The 16962-nt window shown below is 42.2% G+C and overlaps 1 protein-coding gene across 7 annotated transcripts in view; it reads right to left on the minus strand.

The window, feature by feature from the left end:
* Positions 1-250: 250 nt before the first annotated feature.
* The window catches only part of CTNND1 (catenin delta 1), a 48169-nt gene continuing 31457 nt past the window's right edge, over positions 251-16962 (minus strand). For 5 of the 7 annotated variants that reach the window (XM_057553529.1, XM_057553528.1, XM_057553527.1 and 2 more), the window contains 14 exons: positions 16034-16497; positions 14755-14938; positions 13776-13893; positions 13166-13319; positions 12739-12756; positions 12224-12292; positions 11275-11402; positions 11023-11173; positions 9735-9927; positions 9268-9382; positions 8486-8573; positions 4083-4145; positions 3206-3309; positions 2443-2790 (listed from right to left, as the gene is read on the minus strand). In XM_057553529.1, coding sequence (XP_057409512.1) covers positions 2668-2790; positions 3206-3309; positions 4083-4145; positions 8486-8573; positions 9268-9382; positions 9735-9927; positions 11023-11173; positions 11275-11402; positions 12224-12292; positions 12739-12756; positions 13166-13319; positions 13776-13893; positions 14755-14938; positions 16034-16497 — 1972 coding nt within the window. In that variant the 3' untranslated portion in view covers positions 2443-2667. The other 2 variants (XM_007196473.2, XM_007196472.2) reach the window with 2 other exon arrangements.

The following is a 16962-nucleotide window of genomic DNA, read 5'->3' on the forward strand; positions in this document are numbered from 1 at the left end:
GCTTCCCGTGCTCTACTTAGCCACATTTAATTGTTAAGAATCTTCAGAGGAAAAATGTTTCATATATAATTAAAAAGAATGTTCCTTGTTAAGAGTTGGGATTGAGCTCAAAATAAATCAGTCCTGGTACAATCCCCTTCTAGTTGCTCTGCAGAGAGAAAGGACACTGATACATAAGGAAGTAACCAAGATGAAAAGGAGAGAAGAGATACAGCTTAAAGTGAAGAAATGACACAGACCCCCCCACATACACACTTTAAAAACTTTATTTATATAAAAAAAACTCATTTGTTTTTAAAAGCATTAACAAGAGAGAAAGAAACACAGAAAAGGTCTGGAGCAGAAGACATGCCCCTTAGTAGTGTTCGCTGGGAAGGTGGGATTTTTGGTTCTCTGAAATTGAACGTTTAGTGTTTTTATAAATGAAGAGGAAAAAACAAACAGTTAAAGGTCCCCCAAAGCCCATGGCTGTTCTATTACCCACAGCCCACCGACGAAAAGAGCACCAGGAAGAGAGCAGAAGAAGACAAGAGAAGCCAAGAGTGGAACCACACCTGGATAGGGGCGACCTCCCCTGTGCAGCGTGCTTCTAGGGTCACAGAGAGGGAAAGGCTCCTTTTTGCCGGAAAAGGAGTGGGACGAAACGTGAAGGGGAAAAGGGGTAAATAAGGAATTTTAATGCCGAGGGGAAGGGGGGGGTGGGTTGTGCACTTTTCTCCTACCCCAAAGCCTCAATATATAAAGGAAGGGGGAGAGAGGAGGATAAAGATTTCCAGTTGCATTAAACAGAGCTTTTAGATTAAGGGGAGGAGTAAAAGGCAAGTAAGGGAAAGGGTTAAAAAAAAAAAAAAAAAAAATCAACCGCATAGCAGCTGATTCCTCTAGCCCAACCTGCTAATATACACTAAACTGAAAGGAGGAGGTATGGGGGTGGTGGGGGGTCGGGGAGGGGGATATGGACACGACTTCCCTATAACCCCTTCAGAGACGACAATCATTCTGGGCAACTAAGGAGTAAGAGCCACACCACTCACTCCTCCCACCAATCTCATTTGGAGGTTCATCAGAACAGGATTTTTGCAAAATCCCAACATACACAGTTGAGAAAAACCTTCTATGGCTAATATTAGAGGCTATTCCAATTCCCAGTGGAGAGACTGAGGTTCTCTAGGTCACCTCTCCTCTTCTTTCTGCTATTTAGGGCCAAGAAGTAGGTAAGAAAGCAACAAAATATAATTTGCAAAATCATGAGAAATGAGACTGCAGAGGCAAAGAAAGGCACATGGAAGGGAAGGAGGAGATGCACCCCAGGCCAAAGGCACAAAGAAGAGGCAAAGCCAGGGGCGAACCCCACCTTTTTAAGGGTAAAGGGGGCAGGAGTATGTACATCAAGTCCTTTAGTCAGCCAACCAATCCAGGGAGGAAGCAGGGGAGGATGGGGCTATAAGGGTGAGAAAAAGGAGAAATAAGGGCAGGGGGAAGCCAGCTTTGTAGCTTCCTGCCAGTTTCAGACTAAATGATTCATGTACATTCCTACTAGCTCCTCCTAGAGGCTCTTCTCCTCCCCGGAAGACATCTTTCTGCTCCTTCTCACCCAAAAAGTCTTCCTTGACATATTCTCCTCCTTCTACAGCCTCTTGCAAGTGGCCAGGCCAAGTCAGCAGACATTATCACAGGATGGGAGAGGAGGGTTAAGGACAGCCTCAGTAAGGGGCAGCAGCTGCAGCCCAGGGCTGGCATGAGGCGTGGAGAAGAGATGGAGTCTGTAGGTCCTTGATGGTCCCTGCTCTGGAGGTGAGGAGGGCAAGGTTTCTTAATCTCAGCTCTAGGAAACCTTCACTTTCTCAAGGGCCCTTGCCAAGTGGTATGTGCCAATGTTGCCGGCCTTCTTTGCTTCAAAAATAGTCATTAGGAATAAAGGAAGAGCTCACGCCCTCCATTCTCCAAAAATGTAAAGGTCCCTTCCCCACCAAGAGAAAAAAAATCTTGCTTAAGAATCATCGGTTTATCAGATTGCTGGACACTGCATATATAGCATATAACTTCCAATTCTTCCCATGGCTTCCAGTGAGGATTCCCACTCTCTCCCTCCCTCCACACATTGGTCAAGAGTTCCAGGGAGAGCTGGCAAAAAGAGCTAATCTGCAGCAGTTTCTCAAGATATGCATATAACTGAGTCAGGCTTCTTGGGAGTAATTGCAGGGGATCTGGAGGGGGGAGGAGGGACAATTAAGCTTCACTGGAAGAAGTTAGGGAGTTGATGGAAAGAAGGCAGCCACTTAGGGCTACGAGGGCAGGAGGCAGTGTGGCAGTGGGCACAACAGTCCAGCGAAGAAAGGGAAAAATCATCAGTCCGTTTCACCACCAAAAAATAAAAGTACATATATTATAAGCCCAGATGTAGCGGAGAGAGTGGTGCTAAATCTTCTGCTGTAGGGAAAAAAGAGAAAGAGATGTTAATAGGGTTGGGAATAAGGAGAACCAAAAGAGAGTTGAGCAAATCTGAAGGGAAGAAAGTAGCACATAATGGAGAATCAGATCACCAGTGGCATGTCCCAGCCTCTTAAGAGGTAACAATCACAGAAGCAGCACCCCCACGCCCCGTGTGGCTGAGACAGATCAGATCAGCATGATTGGCAAACTGCTGGCACACAGAGACTTCCTTCCTCAAGGATGATCTTGGGGGTGGCTGAAGGACATACCATGGGGGCGGTAAGACATTTGGTCCCCCTCATCATCCAAAACCAACACATCCACCTCTTCCTCCAGAGATTCCTGCCCCTCGTCCTGCTGTGAACACATGCAATGTGTTAGTATGAGAGTAAGAAAATAAGAACCTCATGAATGCGTGCAAGATCTAGGGAAAATCCCCAAATTTGTAAACTCAAACAAAACAAGGTAATAGTAAGTGAAGGGCAAGATATTCAAAAAAAGGCAGGAACAGAAAGAGAGTAATGTGAGAATAGATCAGTTGGCGTTAGTCACATAAGCAACACATTTATAGCCTTCTTTCTCCCATCTCAACCATCACAGAATAATGGCACAAGAAATCCCAACATGAATCAAAACTCCTACTTTTTCCCTGAAAACCCCGACAAGAAAAGGTGCTGTCTTTCAGTACGTACTTTTTTCCTATTTCACAGAACATGCAGGCTTCAAAACAGAACTAGCCTTAGAAGGACAAGAGTATATAAAGAGAATTTACCATCAGGGGCGTTCCCTTCAATGGCTCCATTTCGCCTAGATCCCCAGATCGATCCAGTGTTCTATTGTGGTCTCCTCTCTCATTCAGTGTGGAATAGTTGTTATCTAGTTTAAAACAAAAAAAAAAGAAGTACAGAGACATGATGTTCCCCTCTAGTGTAAAATATGTATTAAGCAGATAAATGTGATTTAGGCACCTCTTTGGTGAAGCATTTGGGCTTTACCAAAGGCATTAAGGTCAGGTGGTCCTTGACATAAAAAAACTTATATCTAACTGGGAAGGCAATATATATCATATATGATAATAAAGCTAAACTGAAGAGATCTATGAAGGGTACTGGAATTAGGAGAAGACAGTGAGGTGAGCTGCCATAGTTAGGAAGGACCTAACAAAGTAGACAGGACTTCAGCCAAGCCTTTGGGGATGAAGACCATTTACAAAGCAATTGGGAAGGACATTCCAATAGGAGGTATTACAAGAGCAAAATAAAAAAGTATAGACTGAAGAGACAGGATAGCAAGTAGACTAGGTGGGCTCAAACAGAGGATATGGAGAGTAAGACAGAGCGAACCTGGCGTCAGACTGTGAAAGGCTGTGGGCAACAGTTTAGGGACACACACTTGACTCTGTATTAACGGGGGAGGCATATGAAGATTTTTTTTTTTAACCTCTGAGCATTTGGGAATGTGGGAAAAGGCAGATAGATCAGGTTTTACTACATTTCCTTGAATCCTTCCAAATGGGATGTCCAGCCAGTGTTCTTCCAGGAAGGTAAATGGTGCGGGTGCTGGAAAGAGCTGCAGAGCCAGATGGTTCTCCTCATCCCACATAATAATACGGATTACTCCATATCCTTAGGCAGGAATTCATCACCTACCTAATGATTTTGTGTTTGAGCCCATACTGCTCATCTGAATTTCTTCCCGATCAGGTTTCTTATCTACAGGGAGTCAGAAAGTTATCCAGGTCAAAAACCAACTCTTCAAAATCTAAACTCATAAAAATTGCTTTCTAGTCTGTCCTCCCTTCCCCCTCCCTCCCATCAAATTTTTACTAAGAACCCACCACAAATGCTAGGCTCTAGACAAAGCCCTCATGGGACTCAAAGAGATCCCTTTCCTACAGACTCTAACATAAGAAACGATTCACTCTAAGCCAGCAGGTTTCAAATTATTTGGTCTCAGGGCCCCTTTATATTCTTAGAAGTTATGAGGATCCAAAGAATGTTCACTGGTGTAGATTACATGTATTAATAGCTACAGTGCTTTTAAATATTTATTTCATTTAAAATTTATTTTAAATATTTATTTCATTAAAAGAAAACAATAAACTTATTCCGTTAACATAAATAATACTTTTAATTTTTTTTAAAAAAGCATTGTTTTACATTTTTGCACATCTTTAAAGTTTGGTTTAAGAGAAGATAGCTAGATTCCCATATCTGCCTCTGTATTCAATCTGTTGTGATGTTATTTTGGATGAACATAAATGACTCACTTTGCTGTACAGCAGAAACTGACACAGCATTACAATCAACTATACTCCAATAAAAAAAAAAAGGATAAAAATGATTAAAGGGGCTTCCCTGGTGGCGCAGTGGTTGAGAATCTGCCTGCCAATGCAGGGGACACGGGTTCGAGCCCTGGTCTGGGAGGATTCCACATGCCGCGGAGCAACTGGGCCCGTGAGCCACAATTGCTGAGCCTGCGCGTCTGGAGCCTGTGCTCCGCAACAAGAGAGGCCGCGATCGTGAGAGGCCCGCGCACCGCGATGAAGAGTGGCCCCCACTTGCCGCAATTGGAGAAAGCCCTCACACAGAAACGAAGACCCAACACAGCCATAAGTAAATAAATAAAATAAAAATTAAATTAAATTAAAAAAAAAAGACCAATAGACTGTTCTAAAAAAAAAAAATGATTAAAAATGTTTTTTCCTCACCAGAAAAAAAAAAAAAAAAAAAGAATCAAACTGATTCTTATTTAGTAGCATCACAGTGGATAGTGTACCAAATTGTTCAAGATGGCTTTATAAAACGTACACACTTATTAAAAAAATAAAAAGCATTGTTTTACATTTTTGCACATCTTTAAAGAGAAGATAGCTAGATTCCCATATCTGCCTCTGTATTCAATCTGTTGTGATGTTATTTTGGATGAATTATATAAAGAAAATCCAGCATCACACAGATAAGAAGTTGGAAAAGGGAGGAGATTTTTATTAGTCTTTTCAGATAATTGTGGATATTCTTTGATAGTATACTAATACTCGACAAGTAGAGTTTCTTTAAGGTTAGCGCAATAAGGAATCTGAATCCAAACTAATGCTCTCTTCACAGTCTGTTAAATTAATATCTATTGGTCTGTCTTACACTTTGAATGGATCAGTTACTCATGCATGATTTTGAAAATCATGCACTGGTCACTTGGAAAATACTGGTTCACAGAGTTACGCCGATTTTCTAAATGTTAACACATTTCATGATATAATATCAAAAAAATCACATTCATTAACATCGCCACTGATTTCATTTAAAAGTATATTAACGGGGCTTCCTTGGTGGCGCAGTGGTTGAGAATCTGCCTGCTAATGCAGGGGACACGGGTTCCAGCCCTGGTCTGGGAAGATCCCACATGCTGCAGAGCAGCTGGGCCCGTGAGCCACAATTACTGAGCCTGCGCGTCTGGAGCCTGTGCTCCGCAACAAGAGAGGCCGCGATAGTGAGAGGCCCGTGCACTGCGATGAAGAGTGGCCCCCCTTGCCACAACTAGAGGAAGCCCTCGCACAGAAACGAAGACCCAACACAGCCATAAATAAATAAATTAAAAAAAAAAAAAAGTATATTAACTATTGGGATGTTACCAGGCTCACAGTGAGATACAAGTCTTCCAAAATTAAAATTTTCACTTGAAAATTCAGGCAAGTACTGTCAGTTATTTTTCCTCAAACTGACGAGCTCACTGCGTGCATTTTCAAGAAAATGTCTGCTGTTTTTTTAAGTAAAAATAGTGTTCCAAAAAAAAAAAAAAAAAGTGGTTAGTGTACCTAGTAACTCCAACAATAGCACAAGTGCATTTCCTCAAGATAACCATCATGCTTTGGTATGCTACAGGGTGCTTTATGAGTACTCCCTATATCACCAACACAGGATATTAAAAAGCTGTGTACTCAAGAGCAGAAACAATAAAATTAATATTGTTACAGTTCCATCAAGTACATTCTTTTTTTTTTTTATTTTATAGCTACTTTATTTATTTATTTATTTATTTTTGGCTGTGTTGGGTCTTCGGTTCGTGCGAGGGCTTTCTCTGGTTACGGCAAGTGGGGGCCACTCTTCATCGCGGTGCGGGGACCGCTCTTCATCGCGGTGCGCGGGCCTTTCACTATCGTGGCCCCTCCCGTTGCGGGGCACAGGCTCCAGACGCGCAGGCTCAGTAGTTGTGGCTCACGGGCCCAGCCGCCCCGCGGCATGTGGGATCTTCCCAGACCAGGGCTCGAACCCGTGTCCCCTGCACTAGCAGGCAGATTCTCAACCACTGCGCCACCAGGGAAGCCCCATCAAGTACATTCTTAAGTGAAATTGGCTCCTTCTTTTCCCCCTACCCTCCTGAAACTGGCCCTTCTTATAACTGCAAGTACATGGCAATGAAGACTACAACAACTAGTTTGGTTTGGCGTCATCGCCCTGGTTTACACTCAGCCCCCAGCAATAAAGCACCACCGCTGCTTTTGCACCATCAGCACAAATGTCAACAGATTTGGTGATCCTCAGACTACACTTTAAGGACCCGGACTGAGGCAAAACCCAAGTGTCATTAAGATAATAAGGGTTAGGGCTTCCCTGGTGGCGCAGTGCTTAAGAATCCGCCTGCCAATGCAGGGGACACGGGTTCGAGCCCTGGTCCGGGAAGATCCCACATGCCGCAGAGCAACTAAGCTCGTGCGCCACAGCTACTGAGCCTGCGCTCTAGAGCCTGTGAGCCACAATTACTGAGCCCAAGTGCCACAACTACTGAAGCCCATGCGCCTAGAGCCGGTGCTCCACAACAAGAGAAGCCACCGCAATGAGAAGCCTGCGCACCGCAATGAAGAGTAGCCCCCGCTCTCTGCAACTAGAGAAAGCCCGCACACAGCAACGAAGACCCAACACAACCAAAAATAAATAAATAAAATAAATAAATTTATAAAAAAAAAAAAGATAATAAGGGTTATAATGAGCACTTAATATATGATTTGTCTTTTGAAGAAAAATGTATTTGCTCACATGGCAGTGTTTAAAAGATACAGGATAGCAGTGGTTATCTCTGGATAACAGAAATAAGTGACTTTTTTTGTTGTCATTTTTCTGGTTTGTATTTTCTAATTTTTCAACAGTAAACACATACTACTTGGTATTATATGAAAATTTAAAAGGGAAAAACAATCATTTTGCAATATACAGATCTTCCTCGGACTTACAATGGGGTTACATCCTGATAAATCTATCATAAGTTGAAAATATAAGTTGAAAATGCATTTTAATACACCTAACCCACCAATCATAGCTTAGCCCAGCCTATCTTAAACGTGCTCACAATACTTACATCAGCCTACAGCTGGACAAAATCATCTAACACAACGCCTACTTTATAATAAAGTGTTGAATATCTCATAATATAATTTATTGAATACTGTACTAAAAGCGAAAAACAGAATGGTTGTGAGTGTATCGGCTGTCCACCCTCAAGACTGCACGGCTAACTGGGAGCTGCAGCCGATGCCGCTGCTGCCCAGCGTGAGACACTGTCCCACCATGTATCGCTAGCCAGGGAAAAAAGCAAAACTCAGAATGTGAAATACAGTTTCTACTGAATGCATATCACTTTTGCAATACCACAAAGTCGAAAAATCATAAGCCAAACCATCATTAAGTCAGGCACTATCTATATACATTATGTCAAATCATTATGTTGTACATCTTAAATTTATACAATGTTATGTGCCAACTATATCTTAAATAGAGAAAACAGAGTAGGGTTCACTCCCTGGTCATTTTAAGTCCACCAGCAAAGATGGGGGAATCACACGCAGGCTAACTGCCTGTCTTATTTTCTAATGCTCAGGTCTACCAGCTTCTGGGTTATAATCCTGAGGTGAAGTATTACTCTTCCTCCACCAAAAGACAAGCTCATTCAGAAATAATATATCCTATTTCATTAGATGGTAAGCCATCTAACGAAAGAATAGCAGAAGAATAGCAGAAGTGGAATAAAAGCAGAGGGGTATGTCCCCCAGTTACTGTACCTGATTTCTGGTTCCGGTCAATGAGAGGGAGAGTGCTATCATCATATGAATGAGTGCTCTGGCTTCGAGAAGCATTGTTTAGATTCACCTGGAGGCAAACATAAAACACAATAATGTCACAGAGTACTGAATTCACCCTTATCTTATTCCTTAATGGGCTCAGACTTTTAGGTCCTTATTCTCAAATACAATTCTTACCAAAAGGTAACTTGTAAGGGTTAAATAAACACCTATATAGTGAAACAAAACTAGGATATTAGGCTTCTATTTGTGTTCTGAACAGATTACAAAGGTATCAAACACTCATGCTATCAAGGAGATACAGTCTCAGAAAATGACAGTCTCAGAAAATGGCAAACTCCTTCAAAGGGCTAAGGCAGATTTGGAGAAAAGTCAAAAAGGCCATCATCCTTCATTACCACTGGTATTTATTTACACTATGCTATGACACAGAGGAAGACCAGAGCTATTTCAGCAGCAAATGAACTACAGGCACCATTTTGGGGGAAAAGTTAATAAATGATTTCTTTACACACAGAGACTTGGGGCAAAAGTAGACTCAGGGGAAGTTCTCTGGTGGCCTAGTGGTTAGGATTCAGTGCTTTCACTGCAGAGGCCCAGGTTCAATCCCTGGTTGGGGAACCATCCCACATGCCGCCAAAAGAAAAAAAAGAAAAAAGTAGACTCAGTGTGACAGTGAAATAGAAGAAACAAAGACAAAAGCATTACCTGAGACCAAGGGGAAAAAAAGGTGAAAGTCGTGGTCTCAAGAGTTATTCTACCTGAAAGTCTGACTTCTTCCATCCTTCTTTTTCCAGTGGCTTCCGCAGTTCCTTATATCCCCAGATTGTCTGTAATACAAGCGCTGCTGCTCGAACTTCTTTTTCTGAGCGGTTCCTTTTGAGAAAGTAACACCAGATGGAATTTGGATGTAGGACGAGGGAAGAAGCTGAGAACTTGTACTCTCTAATGTAATGTAACGTAAGAATATAAATCCCAAAACGGGCAAGATCAAGTATTCACCAAGTCCCATATTTTAACTCAAACGGTGACACAAAAAAATGTTTGATGTAAGAGTCTTATCGATTTATGGATCAACATTAAGACAGAAAAAAGAGCAATACCTCTTCATACTTTCCATGTAAATAAGGGAAAATAACCTTAAAGAGCAAAAGGGGAAAGCCCCTTCCCAGCAACCCCTCTCTCATATTCAAATTTTTCCAGTTGTAATTTTAAGTGTTAATCTCACCCTGATTTGTTGATCAAAACCAGCTTCTCAATACCCTGTGTCTCTCGAAGCTTTTTGGCAGCCTCCAAGTTCTCAGCAATAACTTCATTGATGGTATTCAAAACAGAGACCACAGTGTCCTCAGAGAAATTCTGGGAAGAGCTCTGTTGCCCTCCTGGCAGATTCTTTACCAAGTTAGGAATAGCATGTTTACCTACAGCGGTAAGACAGGAGCAATGTGTGCAGGGAGAACAAGCTGAGTCAGGTTCTAAGGAGCCTAACACTACACTTAGTCGCGCTGATCATATCAAGTATAGATACTATCCGTATGAATCAACTTCATTCTCCTGTAGGATTATCATTTCAAAAGAGCAAAGGACCTGGAATAGCCATGGATGTATTGTCCTTCCTATTCTTTTATTTATTCTTTCAGTCACATTAAAACAATCTGGGGGCTTCCCTGGTGGCGCAGTGGTTGAGAATCCGCCTGCCAATGCAGGGGACACGGGTTCAAGCCCTGGTCTGGGAGGATCCCACATGCTGCGGAGCAACTAGGCCCGTGAGCCACAACTACTGAGCCTGCGCGTCTGGAGCCTGTGCTCCGCAACAAGAGAGGCCACGATAGTGAGAGGCCCGCGCACCGCGATGAAGAGTGCCCCCCGCTTGCCACAACTGGAGAAAGCCCTCGCACAGAAACGAAGACCCAACACAGCCATAAATAAATAAATAAATAAATAAATATTAAAAAAAAAAAAAAAAAAAAACAATCTGAATACTTTATATCAAATATGCTACACAGTCCATTCAGATAGTCTAATGAAAATAGTACACTGCATACTATACTACTGAATATTATACTACTATTATAGCTTAATAGAACAGTCATTGTGAATTTAAAAAAAACAAAAACTGGGCTCTGTCACTTATGAGCTATATTAACTCTGGACAAATTACTTAACTTCCCTGACCCTCAGTTTACTTATTCTAATAAAAAATTTTTTAAAAATTTTAAAAAAAGGACCCTTGTAAAGTGGTGACATTTAAATGAGAATATACAGACATGCTTAACAATCCCTAGTAACAAAGTACATGCTCAATAAATAGATATTATTATTCTATTTTTGAAGAGTCAGCACCTCTTGTCTTTCCAAGAACCATTAAACTATAACCTTCTCCAACCCCCAGATTCACAGACTATGGAGGACTAGGATTCTTCCTCAGCCCTTTCAACAAATAAATTATTTAGCACCTGCTGGATTAAAGGTGCTGTACTAGATGCTAAGGTAACGGCTAACATCCAGCTCCTCACCAATTAATTCTTTGTTGCGAGCATCCACAGCCAGGTTTCTCAGTGCTCCAGAGGCAGCTTTCACGACCCGCTCATGTTCATTGGTCAGGAGGTCAGCAATGGCAGAAAGAGCCTTCTCTTGACGCAGAGCTGAGCGGATATATCGACCATACTACAAGTAGCACATGGAAAGAAGTAAACAGATTACAAATGGTAGCAAACTAGTTAGGTAAGTCCTCCCATCTCCAAATCCATTTTGTAAAAGGTACTCACCGTCCAGCGCCCAGCACACAAGTTCTGGATGGCCCCAGCTGAGGCTTCTAGGATGGCAGGATTCTTGCTCTCCTTGAGGAGTGAGATGTATATCCGAACCACCTCTGGCTGAAATAAAAGTTCATAGCCTGCACGAGAAAGGACAAGAAAGCAGAGGATGCTTATCAGTACCACCTACAAACCAGGCTCTGGCTGGCTGAAGTCCAGTGTTAGTACTCTGGATTAATGGGTTTATGCTCCTATACCAGTAGACTCTCTAAACCCTCCCACCCACCCAACAGCAAACTCGAGAGATCTGACTACTACATCTGATGCAGTCAGATGTAGCCTTAAGAATAAATCAACCACGGCAAGAACAAAACAGATATCAACTCATATGCAACTCCTGTCTCTCCCTCCTCCTAGCCTCTTCTCTCCCACAGTTTACTCTGACCTTGCTTGGCACTCAAGGGATTCATTTACTCATCGATAGCACTCAGAGTTAGATTCCTCATCTCAAATGAATTATTTCTAACTTAATTGAGACATTCTGCCCACCTGAACTATGATTAAGTGAAAGGGGCTCTCACAGATTTAATAACATCTAAATTTTTATATCCACGGAGAGCTGTGAATTTTGGACTCACCATATTGATGAATATAAAGATCCAAACTGTGATAAAGAGACTTCTTATAACAAGTAAAGTTTGAGTCCCAAGAACTAGTGGCTACTTAGGGTACTTAAGTTTCTGGTCTAGACTACCATCAGGTCCTTATCCTCAAGTAATCTGAATAGTTGCCATAACAAGAAGTCCTTTGAAAGTTACTGTTATTAGTTTCCAAATACTTTTGTCATCACTTCAAATCCTTAAGTCAGAGAAGACAGAACAGTGAACGTACTGTATAGCCTGTTAGGCTGCCAAACACCTATCTGTGGACTATGGAGCCTGAGAAGAAAAAGATAACTTACCTCGAGCAGGACTAGTTCTTTTAGGGAAATCCACTGTATCATTTGTTGGATCCTCTGTGGGTTTTTTCCCTTTGGAAATTAAAAAAAGGGGGAAGGGGTAAAAAGTTTAAGAAAGGGAAGAGTCCACCCAGTATATTTTTTTATTCTTCAGTCAAAATCTTTGGATCAGAGATGCATCAAGAGGGGCGTAAAACAAGAAAACAGACAAACAAACAAAAAACCAGGATCCCCAGCTTGTCCCAGATACAAGAACAGAAAACAGGCAGCACATGAGTAAGATAAGGATAACCACTACTGTTGCTGCTGTCCTGAGTTCTGATAACTGGGGCTGCTGTCCAGAAATAGCATGCCATGAGCCATTAGCTCAGAAGAGCTAAACTTGTTTCAGTGGCCATCCTCAACTGAATTTTCCTACATGCATCCACAGGGAAGGGTTAGGCAAAGAAATACCAGGGAAGCTAAAACCAAAACATGCAAATTAGAAGTAGGTAAGCGCCTTAAAAGATTCCACTCACCTCTGGAGAACCACTCATCTTCCAGTGCATCACCCAAGGTGGAAAGTACAGGAGAGAAATGAAGGAAGAAAAATGCGGCAGAGAGATGTCAACAGGATCATGGGAAAATAAGCAGGAAAGCGGAGAGGAAAAGAAAAACACAGGAAACACAAAGGAGGAATGGGGGAGAAGGCCCCAGATTAGTTGAGTTCTCGGCCTTCACTGCCCAATTACTGATAATAATACCACCACCACCACCACCACCACCACCACCACCGTCACCACCATGAAGCACACGACACAGGGGAAGCAGCAGCAGAGCAAAAAGACATCCCTGACTAGGCTGATTCCTGTACTGCTCAGCAAATATTTTGTACCTAAAGCTAAAAGTGTTCCTTCCTCTCCCCATCCTACATTAAAGAGCAAGGAACAAGGAACCAAGACTCACCTTTGCCCTTCTTGGCCCCAAAGCAACTGGCAGCATGTGGCCCAGTATTGTTGGCAACATTGGGAGGTGCCTCTTGGTAACGTTCTGCTTGTGGGATTTCTCGGTGAACTTGATAGGACAAGTTCCGAAGGAGGCAAACACAGTTCTCCACAAGCTTGGGATCACAAAATACAAGGTTCAATGAGAGAAGAGAATGACTATAGTGATTTTCTAGCAAGTACAGGCTTCCATGATTCACGTATTAAAATACTGATCCTCAAAAGCACAGCCCAATTCATCATCTCTCACAATACCTCAAGTGCCCACGCTTCTCAAAATTCTTGTAGCCTCAGGCTAACAGAAGGTTTCTGCTACCATTTGGTGTGTTAACACAAAGCTCAGGCTCACTCTTTTTTCCTAATTAGAAAAAAATGGAAGTATGGCTAAACAGCTTTAAAATATACAGGTGAAGGAAATTCTAAAGAAAACAGTTTTCGTCTATGGTGAACACCCACTTTAAGGAGTAGGGGCTGGTATAGGTATCTAATGTTATTTGAAAGCCTGAGATGATAGGTCTGCACTATGGGTACCTCATGGTTGTTGTGAATGGAATTCTCACCCATTAACCTACCTTGCTGTCTGAATCTTTCTGTCCAATCTCAGCCTGAACAATGAAAATGAGAGCATCCACCAAACCATCACATTCCCGAAGTTTCCGGCGAGCTTCACTCCTCTCCGAGCTGACATTCCTGAGGGAAAAAGGAGAGGCTTCAAGGTGACTAAAATCCAGAAACCCTCTCTTAATATCCTTAACATCTACAAGCCTCCTTAATATCTTTTCTTTTCACTGTAGCGAATAACGAGTACCTGTTATAAGGAAGGCACTGGAGTTGAGAGAAAGTTGAATAAAACAGTTCCTGCTTTCAGGACATTTATAACCAGGCCAGGGAGGGGGGTGTATAAATAAAGTATACCAACAACAATAATTTAAGACAGAATAGATTCTTCTTGTATGGAAGTACAAATGAAGAATAGGGGCAGAGCACATAGGGGTATATTCCAAAGAGAGAAAGAATATATTGCACATTTACAGGGTATTAGAAAAAGAAATCAGGAAAACTTACATGAAATAAAAGCACTTGAGTTTAGCTTCAAAAGATAAATAAGCAGAGAAAGGCATTGCAGACAGAGGAAGAGCTCTTCCTCACTCTATCCTTCTAGTAGTTTGTACTCCATTTGTTGCATTTATCGCAGCCTGACTTGAAATACAAATAATTGAAGGCAAGAACACAGGTACACACAAGCCTAGGACTAGACGACTGCCTTACGTGCAGTAGGTATTGAACAAATGTTTACCAAATTATATGAACAAAGTCAAAGAGGCATAGAAGTGAGGAAGATATGTGGTTTACTTGCCGTTCCCCACACAAGGCATATATGGTATGCAAGGGAGTAGTGACAAAGGTAGAAAAACAGGTTGAAGTCATAGTATGCAATTCAAATAGGAATGGAGGCTGAATGACAGGCTAAGGAATTTAAACTTTTTTTAAAAGCAATTTAAGTTAGTCTTCAAAAATTCAATCTTCATACTCTCGGAACCCTTATGTTACCTAAGGCAGCCAGCTGTGTTGGTGAGCACAGACTCCCACTCAATATGGCGCGGCTTACAATCTTCATTAGGTTCCCGCTCCCAACCAGAATGCGGAATGATCACTTCATCTGTCAAGGCATGCAGTGCATGGTCCACAATCTCCATTTTGATTGAGTCATGGGATGAGAGATTCCACAGGGTTCCTGGCAGAGACAACTCATCAGACAGCTCTCCAGCACCCAAGACAGTATGCTTGAAGAATGCCAAAGAGAATCCCCTATTCCAACATTTCTCAGTCTTCCCCAATGACCAAATACCTTGTAATGATATTCAAGCTTTAGTCTGTGACCCACAATAAGAAATATATTGTACATTATGGCTCAGTACAAACATACATAGCATGAAGTAAGATTTCATAAAACAATACTTATTATAAGCCATACCCTGTAGGCTATCTACACCCACTTCTCAATCCCAGCACCACTGACATTTTGGGCCAGATAATTCTTTGTTGTGGGGAGCTGTCCTGCCCAACATTAAATGTTTAGTGTATGTCCAGCGTTTACTCATTTGATGCTAATAGCACTCCCTCCCAACCTCCCCAAGTTATGACAACCAGAAACACCGCCAGACATTGCAAATGTCCTCTGGGGGGCAAGATCACCCCCAATTGAGAACTAATGATCTATGCTACTTCTTTTTTTTCTTTCTTTCTCTTGGAACGCTGATTGTGATCCACAAAGTTGTGTTCAATACACACTAATGGAGTATGACCCACAATCTGAAAAACCACTCTTCTAAAGCAAGGACCACAAGCATAAACGCCTATACATGCCAGGCAGGTGAGTCAGGACAAGCAGATATTTAAAAGAAATTACAAGAATATGGGTTAAGTGCCAGCTGACACTCAGCTTCAATTTTGGGGAGACAACTTCCTAGGTGCTGGCAGTTGGTCTGAGATAACATGTTGGAAATTATTGCGAACTGGAGAGCACATGCCCCAATCAGCTCAGACCAACTACTGCCAGGTAGCAAAACAGATCCATTGTTACCAGTTCCCGCACGTTTAAAATAGAAGGCAAGAATCTGGAATTTTAAATGAAATCTTCTGCGTTTAAAACATTAGCAAACAATGCTTTAAAATCTGGAAAACCTTGCATGATCCAAATCTGCGAGATGGATTTGACCCAAAGGCCACAGCCTTTAATCAAAAGTCAAAGGACTAGAAATCCTTCTAGCTCTCAATATGTCTAAGGGGTAACAGTGACCCTAACCTAGCAGTTTCCCTTAGAACTCACCAGTAATCACTTCGGTGAGGTCCATATCACGAGCCTTTCGGAGTAATCGCACAAGAGCAGGAACACCATCACAGTTTTTTATAGCAATCTTGTTATCCTGGTCGCGCCCAAAAGAGAGATTCTTGAGAGCTCCACAGGCTCCAAGGTGCACTTCCTTTTTGGGGTGGTCTAACAACCCCACCAGTGCTGGGATGCCCTTGAGCTTCCGAACGTCAGTCTTCACCTTGTCATTGCGGTAGCACAAGTGTTGCAGGTATGCCGCGGCATTGGACTTGACAGCATCCAAACGGAATCCTAGCATGGCTATCACCTCTGGCAGCTCTGGCTGTCTCCAATTCGGGGGTGGAGGCCCTCCCTTGCGCAGGCTATCCAAGCTTGCTAAACTTCCCCGTTCGTGTTGGGCCAAAGGAGCCCAATAGTACTGGTCTGACGGCACCTCCTCACCAATCATGTCTTCATAGCTCCTGCAGTGTTGGAAGAACCAAAAAGAAAAAAGGAATACATTAAGTTGTTAAGCCTGGTTTCTTGGAGGGCTCCCATTACCCCTCATCTTCAAGGAATGAGTAACCCCAGCTCTAGTACACTAGATCTTATCTCTCCTTTGCATAAAAAATATACTGATCAATTTTTCTTAATGAAATAAGACAATAATCCTACAGGCATCTGCAATTAGATTAAAACTGCCATTTTTTTCTGTGAAGTTTACTAGCTTGGAGGAGCAACAAGCATTCGGATAGTTAATCACAAAAAAGAACCAAATCCTGACTGCTTAGCGTTTGAATGATACCTGACACCTATTAAACTTCTCCGAATAGAGACTGAAATAAACCTTCAGACAGCAGAGTTAATGAAACCAACTGACTTGGTACCACAGAAATTAGCGAACAATATCTGAGAACAGCTCTCACAAGGCCTTAGGCTAAAGGGAA

The sequence above is a fragment of the Balaenoptera acutorostrata genome, chromosome 9, assembly GCF_949987535.1.
Source record: "Balaenoptera acutorostrata chromosome 9, mBalAcu1.1, whole genome shotgun sequence".
Lineage (NCBI taxonomy): Eukaryota > Metazoa > Chordata > Mammalia > Artiodactyla > Balaenopteridae > Balaenoptera > Balaenoptera acutorostrata.